This window comes from Vicia villosa, unplaced genomic scaffold (assembly GCF_029867415.1).
Source record: "Vicia villosa cultivar HV-30 ecotype Madison, WI unplaced genomic scaffold, Vvil1.0 ctg.000274F_1_1, whole genome shotgun sequence".
Classification (NCBI taxonomy): Eukaryota; Viridiplantae; Streptophyta; class Magnoliopsida; order Fabales; family Fabaceae; genus Vicia; species Vicia villosa.
In genome coordinates this window covers 51389-67974 of record NW_026705116.1, presented here as the reverse complement: position 1 = coordinate 67974, position 16586 = coordinate 51389, and the positions used below count along the sequence as shown (strand labels likewise).

At 35.3% G+C, this 16586-nt stretch overlaps 2 protein-coding genes across 4 annotated transcripts; both read left to right on the top strand.

The window, feature by feature from the left end:
* The first annotated feature begins 4090 nt into the window (after nt 1-4090).
* Nucleotides 4091-7500, top strand: LOC131626217 (protein FAR1-RELATED SEQUENCE 9). The gene is made up of 2 exons (XM_058897047.1): nt 4091-5762; nt 7149-7500. The coding sequence occupies exons 1-2, from the start codon at nt 4284-4286 to the stop codon at nt 7314-7316; spliced, it is 1647 nt and encodes a 548-aa protein (XP_058753030.1). The 5' UTR covers nt 4091-4283; the 3' UTR covers nt 7317-7500.
* Nucleotides 7501-10205: 2705 nt separating this feature from the next.
* Nucleotides 10206-15531, top strand: LOC131626216 (uncharacterized). Of its 3 annotated transcripts, none has more exons than XM_058897045.1 (14): nt 10206-10862; nt 10932-11025; nt 11107-11336; nt 11408-11464; nt 11556-11676; nt 12307-12373; nt 12494-12535; nt 13439-13538; nt 13639-13749; nt 14097-14168; nt 14252-14353; nt 14451-14497; nt 14638-14665; nt 15226-15531. In XM_058897045.1, exons 1-14 carry the CDS (start codon nt 10791-10793, stop codon nt 15337-15339), a joined length of 1257 nt encoding a protein of 418 aa, XP_058753028.1. In that variant the 5' UTR covers nt 10206-10790; the 3' UTR covers nt 15340-15531. The 3 variants fall into 3 exon arrangements, 2 of the variants coding, with proteins under 2 accessions (XP_058753028.1, XP_058753027.1); XM_058897044.1 differs by having other exon boundaries at nt 10210-10862; nt 13439-13544; XR_009291072.1 differs by having other exon boundaries at nt 10212-10862; nt 13439-13544; nt 14097-14163; nt 15226-15285.
* Nucleotides 15532-16586: the final 1055 nt, after the last annotated feature.

Sequence of the window (16586 nt, the reverse complement as noted above, 5' to 3'; positions counted from 1 at the left end):
AATAGGAAATTAACATGTTCACACATGGCAAACGGGTTTCATGTTGGGTATTCCAATTTATCCGACCCAATCATAAAAATCATTTTCTAAATTACCAATTTAGCCCCTTTTCATTAATACTGCGTTATTAACACACATGTGCATTTGTAAGGGTTAATTTATTTATTTATTTTTTTTATTAGAAATAGGGCCTAAGTCCATCGGATAAGAACAAAGTTAGAGAGACATTTCACTAGTAGATGTCAATTTTTTTATTTTATTATAAGAATGTTTAAGAGCGTAAGTCGCATCAGCACAAACATTTGTCTCTCTATGCGCATGAGAAACTTAACAGCTCTCGAAATCCTCCATGAGCTCACAAATTCTTTTGATCAACACCAAACTACTCACATTATTAGATTTCCCGATCTCCAGTGCTGCAACCACTAACTGAGAATCAACATTAATTTCCATTTTTCTCAACCCAAGTGTTCTAGCAAGTTTTGTCCCTTTCCAAAACTCTCCATAATTATGCCACAAACGGTTTATAATTTTCCAAATACTTGCCTATTATTCTTGTTAGTCTCATTCATATTAATTTTCACCATGTCATTCATAAGAGGCTTCCACCCATTAACCGACTCCCAACCTCCCTCTCCATAACTATATCGTTACATTTCTTCGACCTCTCGTACTCAAGGTGATTCTGCAAAATATACTCCTCTGGAGCAAAAGGTCGTCCATAGAATGTATCATGTTCTTCCCTGTTGTACCACCCTTCAAATTTAAAGCAATCAAATCTCAATGGTTCATTGATAGGAACTGGACCCTGATATTATTTGGAACAATTTTCTTTCATACTTGCATGGCTTTCACACAGTCCCTCATAGCATGTAAGGTAGTCTTACACAGTTGCCACATAAATTACAACCTGCATGCCCTAGCCTTTTCCTATTTTTATTATGATTTGTGAGGATTCTATCATGCTTCAATTGCCAAATAAAGCTATGCATCTCTCTGGCGCATTAAGCTTCTAGATATGCTTTCAATCTTCTTCCACCAAATGATCATCAAGACCATCAATTGTATTGAAAATCTCCTTGAACGAGAAATCTCCATTAGTTGTACATGCGATAAAAAAATGCCAATTTTAAGCTCCCTCGTCGGCGGCAAGCATCCAACCACTTAATTTGTCCCAATTCCAATCTCCATTATAATCCACCAAATCACACACCTTCAGCCCAATGAAATCATCTGGAATGTTACTGATACAATCTTCCAAACAAGCATCCAACCCTAACCAGATATCTTTCTATGCATCTATACTTCTCCATCTCCAATACTCCAAGTGCCTGAGTTAAGCATCTCTAGAATAAATTTCACTATATCTTTCTAAAGGCTAGAATAATTTCCTTTAGGCATAATAGATCTATCAACCTCTTCCATTTTATATTTGTCCCTCATGACATTGCATCATAAGTCCTTCGCAATACTAGGAATCTTCCAACCCAGCTTCATCATACACACCCTATTCACTGTCTCTTAGTTGTGGAATCCTAGGCCCCTCATTTCTTTATACTTTAATATCGTATCATAGCCAACAACATGGACTATCCGATGCTCATCAGTATCACCCCAACGAAATTTATGCTGCATTTTGTGTATCTTTTCTATATAAGTCTTTGGATTCTTATTGGTCATCATCTGATAGAGATGGTTCATTTCTATCACACTTTAGACAAGGGTGCTTCTTCTTGCAAACGATAAATTGTTTCTCTTCCAGTTCGCTAACTTTCCTACAATCTGATCTATGACATATTGAAAATCATTTTGCCACACAACATGACGGATCTTCGACCGATTGCATTATGTAATGTGATTTATAAAGTTTTTTCGAAAACACTTGCTAATAGATTAAAAAATTGCTCAGCAAAATGCGAATCAGAAGAGCAATCGGCCTTTATTGAGGGTCGATTCATCCAGGATAATGTCATGATTGCAATTGAAATTATTCATGCTCTTAAAAGGAAGGTGAACAATAATAATGAGCCTCTTGCTCTTAAGATTGATATTAGCAAGGCGTATGATAGAGTAGACCAAGGTTTTCTGGAAAGTATGCTTAGCAGTGTGGGTTTTGCATATAGGTGGATTCATTGGGTGATGATGTGTGTCACTTCAGTGCATTATTTTGTGATTGTGAATGTGGATAATGTTAGACCTAATAAACCAGGAAGAGGTTTGTGTCAAGGAGACCCACTATCTCCTTACTTGTTTATTCTCGTTTTAGAAGGTCTTTCGGCTCTCATCAAAGGGGCAACAACTCGTTGGGACATACACGGGATCCAAGTCTGTAGAGGGACACCTAGTGTGTCCCATCTTCTTTTTGCTGACTGTTTTTTGTTTTGCAGGTCCAATTTAGAGGAAGTTCATCACCTTATACGGTTACTTAAAATTTACGCTGAAGCACCAGGGCAGGAAATCAACTTGACGAAGTTAGAGGTTTTTTTCAGCCGTAACTTAAGCAAAGATGGTCAGGAGGATCTTGCTAGACTTATGGGAGTACGACATGTGCTGGTTACATGAACTTATTTGGGATTACCTTCTATAATTGGTAGGAGCAAAAAAACTACTTTTGCTTATGTTAAGGACCGAATTTGGAAGCAGATAAATTCTTGGAAAGGTATATCTCTATCCAAAGTTGGGAAAGAAGTTATGATTAAGTCAGTATTGCAATCCATCCCTACTTATATTATGAGCATTTTCCTCATGCCTGAAGCGGAGGTCAAGTACATTGAGAAAATGTCGAATTCCTTTTGATGGAGAGGAGAGAGTAACAATAAGGGTATAAGATGGATGACATGGAATAAGTTATGTAATACTATGAAGGAATGAGGTCTGGGATTTTGTAACTTTAAAGCATTTAACATGGCTATGGTGGCTAATCAGAGATGACATATTCTTTCACATCCTCGATCTCTTGTGTCCATAATCTTCAAAGTAAGGTACTTTATTCGTTGCTCTTTCTTTGAAGCTAACCTGAGTAATAATTCGAGTTTTATTTGGAAGAGTATTTGGCAATCCATGAAAGTATTAACCCTTGGATGTATGTGGAGTATTGGGGACGACACTAAAATCAAAGTTATGAATGAACCTTGGTTTCGAGGGAATGGAGAAGGTTGTTTGATGGCCCCTCAAAGACAAGGTGCGTATGATATACATGTTAATAACCTTATGCTGCCTAATAGTAAACATTGGAATGTTATGATTATAAGAGATATTTTTTATAATGCAGACGTTGAAAGTATTATTCAGGTGCCATTTGTGAATGAAGTGACAAAGGATACTGTCATTTGGAAGAAGGAGCAAAATGAGATTTATAGTGTGAGGTATAGATATCGTCTTTGGAGAAATTCCCAACTGAAAATGGTGACTGATACAATAAGAGAGGATTGGAGTAAGTTATGGAATATTTCCACATCCCTCGGGTGAAACATCTTTTGTGGAGAATCTACAATGGTTTGCAGCCCAACAAAGTCAGGACAAGTTGAACTTGCACCAACATCTAACTAATTGGCAAGCTCCAAATTTTAGGTGGCTTAAATGTCATGTTGATGCGGACTTCAATAAGAATCAGGATACCACTAATAGGGGTTGGTGTGTTCGTGATCACCTTGGTAGATTTATTATTGCAGGTGCAATTTTGAACATTGACAACCACTCAATCCTAGAGGCGGAAGCCATAACTATTTCTACAGTAATCCAAGGAGCTATATCCTTGAATATATAAATGTTATATTTGAAAATGACTCCTAAATGGTGGTTCAAACGCTATGTTTCAATCATTGGTTCAAACGCTCTGTTACAATCTTATGGATAGCTCTGAGTTTAGTATAATTCTTATGTCTCTACATGTTTTATTGCAATTTTTTTGACTTTGAGGTAAAATTTATAAAACGACAAGTAAATTTAGTTGCTCATTGGTTATCGAAGATAGTCCATTCTTGATCTCGGTGTAATACTCTCCTTCTAATTAATTTTGTTTTGGTAAAAAAAAGAAGAAAAAAAAAAAAAAAAGGAAAAACAGAGAGAATTACAAATCAACGGAATAAATGAACAGAAATGAGATCGACAAAGTAATGAATAAAACCCTAAAACAAAAAAGCAGGTGAACGCTGGTAGTTGGTCGCCGGTCACCCAGGCCGTTTTTTGTTCGCGGTGGTCACCGGGATTCCACAATTGACAATTGGCATGTGAGTGATCTTCGCCTTTTATTTGTATAACTCACCTCTTATTTCTGCACAGACATGAGTAGCACTCGACAGCGAACCCTTGGTGGCGGGGCTCATCATGTAATGGACTATCTGAAGCGCATGCAATCAGAGAACCCTGCTTTCTTTTATGCTGTTCAAGGTGATATTACTCATGTTGCTGGAAATATATTTTGGACTCATCCAACATCTAGAAACAACTACTCTTATTTTGGAGACACTGTTATTTTTGACACTACCTATAACACTCATCAATACCGGGTACCATTTGCCTCTTTCACTGGCTTTAATCATCATGGTCAACCTGTTTTATTTGGTTCTGCATTGATTCTCAATGAAACTGAGTCTTCCTACATATGGCTATTCAGAACTTGGCTTCATGCCATGTCTGGACGCCTCCCTCTCTCCATTACAACTGACTTAGATCCACTCATACAACTTGCTGTTGCCCAAGTTCTTCCCCCAACTCGTCATCGCTTCTCTACTTCCAGTATTTTCAGAGAAAACAGAGCCAAACTGCTTCATTTTTGTCAATCTCATCCTACTTTTGAAACTGAATTCATCAAATGTGTTCATCATACTGAGACTATTGATGACTTTGAGTCTTGTTGGCACTCACTATTGGAAAGATACTGTATCATGGATAATGAATGGCTTCACTCTATTTACAATGCACGGCAGCATTGGGTCCCTGTCTACCTGCGGGACACTTTTTTTGGAGAAACATCTTTGAACGGTGGAAATGAATGTTTGAACTTTTTCTTTGACGGACATGTCAATGCATCCACCACATTACAATTGTTGGTTAGACAGTATGAGAAGGCTGTGTCGTGTTGGCATGAAAGAGAACTAAAAGCAGATTTCGAAACTACCAATACTAGCCCAGTTTTAAAAACACCATCTCCAATGGAAAAGCAAGCTGCAAGTCTTTATACCAGAAAGATATTCATGAAATTCCAAGACGAGTTAGTAGAGACAATGGCAAATCCTGCAACAAAAATTGATGATTCAGGAACTATCACCACTTACCGGGTTGCCAAATTCGGGGAAAACCAAACATCTCATATTGTCACATTTAATTCTTCTGAGATGAAAGCTAGTTGCAGTTGTCAGATGTTTGAATATTCAGGAATCATTTGCAGGCACGTATTAGCAGTCTTCAGGGCTAAAAACGTTCTTACACTTCCGCCTCATTATGTGTTGAAACGCTGGACAAGGAATGCGAAAACTGGTATGTTGTTAGACGAACGCGCATCTGAGCTGCCTAGTAGTTCTCGTGAGTCTACGACAGTACGTTGCAACAATTTACGTCAAGAAGCAATCAAGTATGTGGAAGAAGGTGCTAAATCAATCCAAACATATCATGTTGCAATGAAAGCTTTACAAGAAGCCTCAAAGAAGGTTTGTATTCTAAAAAAAAAGGGTACTGGAACAGCAGAGGGACCTGCAATAGTAAACGGGGGCAGGAGTGAGTTGCTTACAGGAGATGAAGATGTTTCAAGCTATCAATCTGTGGTTAGTTTCTTTGAACTTCTCCTCTTTCTATATTCGGTATGTTAGTTATGCCTTAGTAGTATAAATAATGATGTTAGTGAATTGCATCTGTTATTATGTTAGAATATTGAATGAACTGTTATGGTTAGGCAGAGAGAGTTATCTTCTTTGAGAAGCTTTGCTTTGGGGTAGACTGAGAGTTTTCTCCTCTGAGAAGCTTTGCTCTGGGGTAGATTGAAATTCATTCCTTTCTATATTGTTCTCTTTCTTCATCTATTGAATATTTTACATTGTAGATATATTTTTATTTTCTTTACTTCATTTCTTACGATGGATTTTTAGAGTTCCATCACACCACCACCAACTTCAAACCCATTTCAGAAAATCCTCAAACTTTATCTAACGTTGCCCTAGACCCTTTAAATTCAGTATCATCCTTTAACTAATTATCTCAAGTGTTCTTCGCATGTTACCAATGAATCCTTCCATTTAATGATATCCTCATCTTATGTTTTTCATGTCTCCCTATCTCCTTCATTGTTGACAGGTCATCTAAGTTTGAATAAGTTGAAGCGATTGGCTTTTCACCTATCAAATTTGAAGTCCTTGTAGTGTGAGTCGTGTTAGTTTGGTAGACATGTTAGAGTGTCTATTTTTTTTCTCCGTAAGTGTCAATAGTAGAACTTTGTCTCCTCTTGATATTGTTTATTTTGATATTTGGTTATTCATTTTACCCCTATTTTAGGATTTAGTTATTAGATACTTCTCATTCATAAGACCCAACATAAGGAAATAATTCTAATTTTTCTGTTTTGAAAATGTGAAAGACCAACCTTTCATTGGTGTTATTTGGGTATCGTTCAGATCCTTCAGGACTTGTTATGGTCAGTGTTATTAATGAGCTATCATGACAGTTTTTGTGCCCACGGCCATAGGAAATTTTTGAAGTGCCATCCACCATAGGTCGCAATCACACGTTTACATCGACAAATTTAGGTCATCTGCCTCAAACCGTCTTCCGCCATTAATATATCATTGTTATTAGTCCAGTTGTCCCTACACACTGCAACAAAAATGGTGTCAGTACCAAACATTGTTATCTAGTTAACCCTAATTCCTTATATATCACGGGTCGTCGCATATCCAATTTCATTGTATAATTCAATACACTATTTTCAAATTATTTAACTGATTGGTATATTGGATAAACTTTAATGATTAATTGAGAATAACTAAATATTTTAAGTATTTTTTTTTCCAAAGTTTCTGTTGGGTGTTTCCCAAAACTTATTCCATATGTTTTGGTTATTAGAGTATTCTGTGAAAGACCTTTTTTTTTTCTTTTCATTTAAGACTGGTGATCTGTTTTTTTCATCTCCGGTCATTTTAATACCACTGATGCAACAGGCAGAGAAGCAAAAGAAAATCCAAGAGTTGGCTGCTGAGTTAGAGACCACAAATCAAAGATGTAATGTTTATAGGGCAAACTTGCTGGCGGTGCTAAGGGATATGGAAGAACAGAAGTTAAAGCTGTCAGTGAAGGTCCAAAATGCAAGACTTAGTTTGAAAGAGTGACTACAAAAATTGATGATAGGTTTTACATTGTTTATCTGTCTAATTTGATCTATATATTAGCTCGCTCATTAGGTTGGTAACCTTTGCGTTGTCTTATCTATATGGTTAGAGGTTAAGTTTAATCAGTGTTTATTCCGTATTTATTGATATAGTATACTATAATATGATTGAATATTTAAGTTTCTGGACAAGTTTTCAATTAAACAGAATGTATTATTGAATTCACAAACATGCTCACAAGTAATAACCACGGAAGAGAAAATTAAGGATCATCCATGTACCTGTTATTTTAATGTTTCTTTTGGGCAGTATTTTTCCTATCCTATGGAATCCCATGGAGTGAAGCTTCACATTTTCAAAATCCGAATTTGCCCTTTTTTATTTTTGGAAAATACATGAAAATGTATCGAATATACATAATAAAGGCGTTACAAATGAGACATCCTGTTTTGTCAATACATAATTCAGAAGTGCATTTCTGACATAATTAAAAAATAAGTGCATTTCTGAAATAATTAAAAAATATACTTCTAAAAGACTGTAACCCCGTTTAAAACACTAAAAAGGTATAAAAAAGAATGTTTTTTTTTTTGTTTTGGATGAAAAAAAGAAAAGCTCGTAGTAAAGAAAGTCAAATACTATATAATGGTTATGTTCATCAAACACTAAGCTAAAGAAAATCAAATACTATATAATGGTTATGCTCATCAAACACTAAGGAAAAGTTAAACAAACATAAGGTTATGAAAGTGCGTTTTTGAATTATTCAGGAGATGTATTTTTGAACTAAATTTTGAGTGAAGTGAGGATGACTCACTCATAAAATGCTGAAGTGTGTATCATGAGTGCATCTGGAGATATATTTCTAAAATTAAAGAGCATTTTTGGTTTTTTATTAGAGTTCGCTAGCAATCCATGGGGTGGATAAAATTGCCCTCTTGTTTTTCTTAACTTTTTTCACGAGTTCAATATCTTTATTTTTGTGTAGACATGATATTAAGGGCATTACTTTTTCCATCACATGGAGTGAAGAATCACCATTTGAAAACTCAAATTTGCTCTTTTTATATTTTGGAACTTTATTTTTGTGTAGACATGATATTAAGGGCATTCCTTTTCCCATCACATGGAGTGAAGAACCACCATTTGAAAACTCAAATTTGCTCTTTTTATATTTTGGAAGTGCATTTTCGGACGCACCTAAGATACACAAAAAGACGTTGCAAGTGAAACACTCCCATTTTGCTAAAAAAATAGTCCAAAAGTGCATCTTCATATTCGAATTTGTGAAGCGGAAAATTGAATTAAATATCACTTTGCATATTCTTTTTTCTTATGAACAAACTAAACTTTTTTTCTCAAAACCCTTAAAAAACCTCATTCCATTCTTAATAAACTGTTGCATTTCAAAACATCATTATTGTGTTTTATGACATCTATATGAGGAAAAGAAGTTGAAATTTAAGCTAATGTACATGCATTTTCTTCTTCATTGCTAGTTTTAATATGGTTTTGTAGTAAAAAAATGAACGTTGAGTGCATAAATACACTTCTGAATTATGCTGCATGTGTTTCGAATATGCACTTATGGATTTTTCTAAGGCTGAGTTTGAATTTTGAATTTATTATTATGTTATGATTGATCGTAACTATGGTGCACCTTGATACTTTCTCTAAAGCTACTATGTCTATGAATGTTAAATCAGATGCATTGGAAGATGATATTAAACCTGGTGACATCGAAGATGATATTAAATCGCTTGATATCGAGGTAGATGTTAAATCGCTTGATGTCTAGGTAGATGTTCGTAAATAATTTACAAGTAAACATGAGTTTGCTGTTTGTAAGCATATGCTCCAAGGGATCTACACGAGGTTGCCCAAACTGTGGTTCAACGTTGTAATCGTGAGGTATGATAATGGTTCTAATAGAAGACATGCATCTGTAACAATGAGATGCAAATGAAGTGACAAGTATAAATAACCTATTTTGAAGTTGAAATGGGATGACACCGAAAAGAGAAAATATGAGCATCTTTTTAAGGTGCATGGGCGAATAATACATGAAAATTTAATGTGGTGTCTAGTATACACAATCATGACTTGTGTTACAAGATAACTAATCATTCCATTGTATGTCGCCTTAATCCCGAGGAGAAAGAACTTCTTTCTGACATGACATTGAACATGGTGTCGCCCATAAACATACTTGCAACTTTGAAACGGAAGAGACATCAAAATTTCTCAAATATCAAGCAAATTTACAATGTTCGTGCCGTAAACAACACGACGATATTAGGATCAAGAGCTGAAATGCAACAACCGTTGAAGTTTCTGGATGATGATCACTATGTTTCTAGGTGTCCTATACCAATGACATCATTGAAGTAGACAACACATTCCACAAAAGAAGCTGAAACTTGGCTGTATCAATTTTTAGAAAGGATGGAAAAGTTCACCAAGTTGAGTGATATTGAACGAGAAACAAATCAATAAAAATTAAATGTAGAACCAGTCATAAAAATAGATTTAGGTGGTGACACGTGTTTTGATGCTTTTTAGTTTTTATCGAACAATATAGTTAGGCAGTGACCCGCTATTTGTATGTTATGCTGTTAACGATGTAATATGGATACAATTTGATACATATATGATGTATATTAAACATTAATTGTATAGATATTGAATGGACGCAATGATTATAAAATTAAGGGAAGATATTCTAAAGATATTAAATCGTATAGTTTTTCCTATCAAGACTCCCCGTCCATTAACCATTAAAGGTGTAATTCATTATAATTATATAGAATTTAAGAATTTTTATTGATTTATTTTGGGGATCCAATTGAGTTGTGATAAGTGTAGGTTTAGGGATGCGGATCCTCTAACTGCACCCTGCCATTCACTCCATAGTGTCCTTTGGATGAATCAGAATCTTAATATTAGGACACGTTTTCAAGAAACCATTAGACACATTAGAAACCGGAAAGGCATGCGTGTTAACATGATCTCTAATTGACCGCTGCCCCGCATTTGTAAACGATCACTATCGTCTCTCCGCTAGCCATTCTCGTTGATATCATTTTCATTTTCTATGACAAGTAAAACTTTTTCTCACTAAACCAATTAAGGCAAAGAGAGTCCTTTCAATAATCATTCAAACGGGAATGGTAACACACAGCAGAGCTAAGATTCTAAACCAATGGCGGTGGATGGAGGGGTTTACAGTGTTGGGAAGACGACGGTCTAAGGCAGCTGTCGTGGCGGCAAGACGGGAAGATGAGAAAACGCAAGGGAATTTTGTTTGTTTTTTTTTTCTTGAACACGTGTCCTAATATTAAGATTCTGATTGATCCAAAGGACAGTATGGATTGAACGGCAGGGTGCTTTAGAGAATCCGCATCCGTAGGTTTAGTGAGTATAAAACGCGTGAGACATGTTTAATTCAAATAAGAGGTGCAACTGAGTGACCGCATGGGCAGCCGCCAAGGTACGCACAAGCTTCATTCGGCGCATCCCTCAACGACGATGGCGCTTCGTTTTGAGGTAATAATAATGTTAATAATCTCTATCTCTCTCTGTGCGCGCGTGATTCTTATCTTGTCCCTTTCTCAGATTCTTGGTAGGTTCAACCGTGCTCGTGCCTCTCGATTGACACTCCCTCATTTTGTGTGTCAAACGCCTTTATTCATGCCAGTCGGCACGCAAGGTTACACTCATCATTGCCTTTGCCTTACTAGTTTGTTACTATTTCCTATTGCCTACTTGTTCGTTTTTCATCTCTTGGCAGGAACCATCAAAGGATTGACAACTAGCCAGCTCCAAGATATTGGTTGCCAAATAATACTTGGAAATACTTATCACTTGGCCCTTCGACCTACTTCTGAGCTACTTGACCAACTTGGTGGTCTTCACAATTTTATGAATTGGCCACGTGCCATGCTTACTGACTCCGGTGGCTTTCAAATGGTTTCACTCTTGCATCTTGCCGATATCACTGAAAAAGGTGTCACTTTTCAGGTATACCTTCTTTCAATGCTCTCTGTCCGTTTTTCAATTGCTGCATCTTCATTTTCTTTCTATTGCTTCAGTCACCCGTAGATGGAAAGCCAATGCTTCTAACACCTGAGGATTCAATTCAAATACAAGTCAGTACTAGATTTATCCAATACACCTATGGATGCACTCTAATTCACTTTTCTTTTATAATACCCATTCATCTTCTCATAAATTGTGCAGAATAGAATTGGAGCAGACATCATAATGGCTCTGGATGATGTTATAAAGACCACCGTTACTGGTCCAAGAGTTGAGGAGGCTACGTATCGAACACTTAGATGGATAGACAGATGTATAGCAGGTAATTGTATGTGAACACTTAGATGGATAGACTGATGTATAGCAGGTAATTGTATGTTAGCAAAGAGAAGCGTTTTAATCTATGGTCATATTCAGTACATGTAAACTACTTCAGTTGGTAGGAGTAATTATCTGACTCTGTAAATAAGGGATAGGTTTGGGATTATGGTGAAACCAACTCATATATAAAAGGAAATAGGAAGAATCCCTTTAAATTACATAATAGTACAACAGAACTTCCATGGGTTTACGCTGCCCTTAATGTCTAAATGGCCTCCTTTCCAGTCAAACTCCAAGATAAACTTCTCTAATTATCCCTTATTTATTCTAAACATAAACAGGGAAACATTAATAAAATGTAACTGCTCCTAATAATATAATAATTGCCACTTAAAAATATGACTGCTAACTCATCATTGTTCCTTAATGAAAGTTCTAACAGTATCTTACATGTTAAACAGTATCCCGAAGATAAGAAAATGGATGCCATATTGCTTGGAAAATGAATGCCATATTGCTTGGAAAATGAATGCCATATTGTCCTATAGATTTTACTTTTCAGCACTGCATTCTATTATATTGTTTTTGCTTTGCATGCCGAATATTAATACAAGTTGCCTTGTGTAAACAGCTCACAAGAGGCCTCATGATCAGAACTTATTTGGTATTGTGCAAGGTGGTTTAGATCCTGTGTTGAGGTGGATTCTAGCAAAAACCATAACTTTGCTATCTGTTGTGCCATTATATATTTTCTACTAGTTAATGATTTATGAATTTGGACATTTTATTTTGCTTACTAATACATATTTTGTAACCAGGGATATTTGTGTTAAAGGTATGGTGGAGCGCAATTTGCCTGGGTAGGTCTTATGTTCATGTCAGTATATCATTTTTGCCAATGTCTTTATACTTTTTTGCTGTGCTTTATAAGACCTAAACTAGGGAAAGGGTATTGATGCCACTAGGGAAGGATGTTAATCTCAAATTTGATGTATAATACTAAAGAAGCAGGAAGGATATTTAGGTTGAGCATTTTTTCATTCTATTCATGGAATCGGTAATTTTAAGGGCGTTGGCCAAGAATTGAAATAGCTTGGACGAGTTATTTTGTAATTTTATGGAATTGTCAAGTCCTCTGGCATTAATTCTAATTCTGAATACAAACATAAACATCCAAGCTCAATTCTAGACTCCAAAACAGACACCAAGTGAAACCATACAAAATGAATTAGGTCTCAATGGCCTCTCAGAAAAATTGTTCTTTGTCAATGGCGGTTTATGGCAGATGACCAAAATTCTGCCTCATAAACTTAGGATTGCGGCCTATGATGCTGCCTTGATGGATGGCTGCTATTTAACAATGCTCAATCTTCTTGTTGGTATTGAGTCTCAATTTTTTAGCAACATCCATCAATTCCTGGAAAGAAAAAGTACATATTGAATGCATTTGTTTTTTATATTGAAATGGGTGTAGATGTATATAGAAAGGTTTCTTAAATGCATTACACAAATAAGAACGAGTCTTAAATTACATGCTACCCCTCATAATCTGTACTGTAAATCATGAATTTGTGCATTACCATATTTGGATATTTTTCCTTGCATAATTTTTTTCTTCTAATAAAAAATGCAACTTTTCATAAACTTAAAAAAGTAAGCTGTCTTCAATCTTTATGAATATACATCACTGGCATGTAGCGGCCTTAAATTAGTAGTTATTTCTGTAGTGACGGGGAGCTAAATATAATTTTCTTTTGTCACAGCTATGCTATTGGCGGTCTTTCTGGCGGCGAAGATAAAAATTCATTTTGGCGAGTTGTTGCTCAGTGCACTGCTGCTTTGCCAGAGGATAAACCGCGATATGTTATGGTCAAATTTACTTTATTGAACACAAGTATCTTGTTTTTAGTGAAACATTTCAATGTGATAGTGATGTTGCAACATTCCCTTGAACTTCTTTCAGGGAGTTGGTTATCCACTTGACATTGTTGTTTGTAGTGCTTTGGGTGCTGACATGTATGACTGTGTTTATCCTACTCGTACAGCACGCTTTGGCACTGCTCTAGTTCCTGAGGTGATAATCTTTTACTCCTTTATTGATAATATTTTAACATTATCTGTCTCTGTGTATGGTAGTCATATGCGTATATGATATACCCATCCATGGCTGTTTTACCTACACGACCAGCATATTTTTCCTAGAATTGTGCTAGTAGCAGGTGTTTCTACAAAAGGTGCAAACGTTTGTGTATAGGCTAATATAGGAAAAGTATCCGGAAGATATTGCCTCCCTATTGGGATATATTAATTTTTCATTTGCACATTGGGCCAGTTTTAATATATTTGACGTGTGGAATAATGAGAATTTAGAATAATTCTTCGATATCCTATTACTTACTTTATTTTTTTGGTTTCTTGCAGGGAGTGTTAAAACTAAAAAACAGAGACATGGCCGACGACACCCGTCCAATTGATCCTACTTGCCCCTGTATGGTATGCTTGTAAGAGGCTGGTTTTAAGTTTCAATTTTTTTTGTGGAAATTAGCATGTGTTCAGTGTTTTTTTTGTTGTTACAGGTTTGCAAGAACTACACAAGGGCTTACATCCATTGTCTTGTGACAAAAGATGCCATGGGGTCTCAGCTTCTTTCATATCATAATTTATATTATATGATGCAGGTACAAATAATATCATGTGGTAAAATGATTTATTATAAGTAAATGATTATCACATTAATGTTTATGGTTAAAATTATTGTCCTTTCATAATTTGCAGCTTAGTAGGGATCTCCACTCTTCAATAGTTGAAGGAAGGTTCCCAAAGTATGTTTTACCTTTATATTCAATTATTATCTTGTCCATTTTTATTTCATTTCTGATCTGAATTAATACTTATCCTTTCAACTAATTTCTCGCTTCTCAACCTGCCAATAACCATATGTATATATATTTTCTTTTTGAAGGTTTGTATGCGACTTTCTGCGCCAAATGGTATGTTGGAGAAGTTAATATCAACCTTGAATTTTGAGTACCATTATATTTGACCTCTGGTTAAAAAGTCTACATAATTAATGCATCTTTTAACTCTGTCCATGAACATTGGTAAAACAAACAAGAAGGATAAATTAGTAAGTTTATAATTATAAAAAAAAAAGGAAAGAATGATTCCATTCAATCTCCTCAAATTGGGGGAAAGAAAATAGAGGCAACTGCTGGAATGAGATGGATTAGATTCCCTTGGATTCCACTTAATAACATATTTTTTAATAAACAAAGCAACTTTATCCCATTCCCCTTAACTCCGTCTAATTCGACATATTCAAATATAGTCGGATTGGTAGATGGTCTATCGATACTCGACTTTTTTGGCGTTTTCTAGTGATGCCCTTCTGTTTTGCTCGAGAGTGAATACAAGATGTCATTTTGTAAAAAGAATTTGATATAATTACTTTCCATACATAATGGTTTTTCCATACTAAAAACCATTATGTATTTTTGTAAACATGACCATTCTTTACATTCTATTGAGATATATTTTCATCTTACTACAGTTCCCAAAAGGTAATGTTCCTGAATGGGTCTGCAATGCTATGGAAGTGGCTGGAATCGACATTTCTTCCTGCTGTGCTCCACTTTCATCGTGCCAAGAAAATGTGTCAGAATAATTCAAGTTAGAAATTAGTTTAGACTAACGATTTTTTGCAGCATAAATTTTGTATCCTACTTTATGCTGCTCAAGTAAAAATTAGTTATTTATGGTTCCTTTTAGTTCTTATTCACCATACACTTGTCAAGATTAATGTTGTACCCTAGAATGCTGGCCAATGATTAATAGAACGATCTTGAATTTTCTTATAGTCGGATTGATTGTTTCAAATACACCCAGTCCCCTACTTGAATAATTGATTGTCTTCTATGCCTATAAACTAATTTTATTTCCTTTGTTCTTGAGCATGCAATTGCCACATCATCTTTTTGTTTTATTTTATTTTTAAAAAAATTAAAACTTAAATCAATTTATACTCAAGGTACTGATACCCAATTAAAATTCATGGGTACCAAATAATTTACTTTATCTTTTTTACCTTTTTTTTTTTCTTTTGAATTTTGCATAATTAAATGGACATGAAGCGTAATGGGTCAAGCCATGCGCTTTATGTACCCCTAGGTTGAGCCCAACGCGTGCCCTAAATGAATGGTAGTTCAATTAGTTTTACTACTACACCCCCTAGGCAGATTCAACTATTTGTATGTTCTTCATAACTTTTGATTGGTAAATCCATTTTTCATGAAATAAAAAATAAAAAAAAATTCTTATCCTTTAACATGAGTAGGTAATTAATATGATTTTTTCCATATGGTTTGATATTTTTTTCAAGGGCTTTCATTCAATGTATCCATGATTTGACTTGTTTTTTTTTTAGCCTTGCTTAAGGAATCAAATCAAATGATTTTGAGCCAATTTGTTGGATGTGTTTAGACACCTCATAGGTGATCTATAATGTGTAAACTTGAGGTCTTTAAGTGTGTGATTGGATGCCTATTGGAATGAAGTTTTAGGACCTGATTCACTACTTATTTGAATGTAAATGTTTGCTTGTTTATACCTATATGGAAATGCATTTATGCAACTATGTGGGAGATCTTTATTGACATGAATTACAGGACTTTGATAGGTCTAAATTACCCCTAACTTTTATGTTTGATCACACTCATTGCCTTGTTCAATGTGTTGCACCCCAATTTTTGACCACTGAGATCCCACCATAGCTTAAATATTAGGATCATCATTGTCATCATTATCATCATTATCATCATGCATTTATCATTTGCTAACCAAAAATACAAAAAAAATGTTGTTTGTTACTTGTGTCCTAAGACAGGAGACTGATCAAGAAGAAATTTAGGAAAT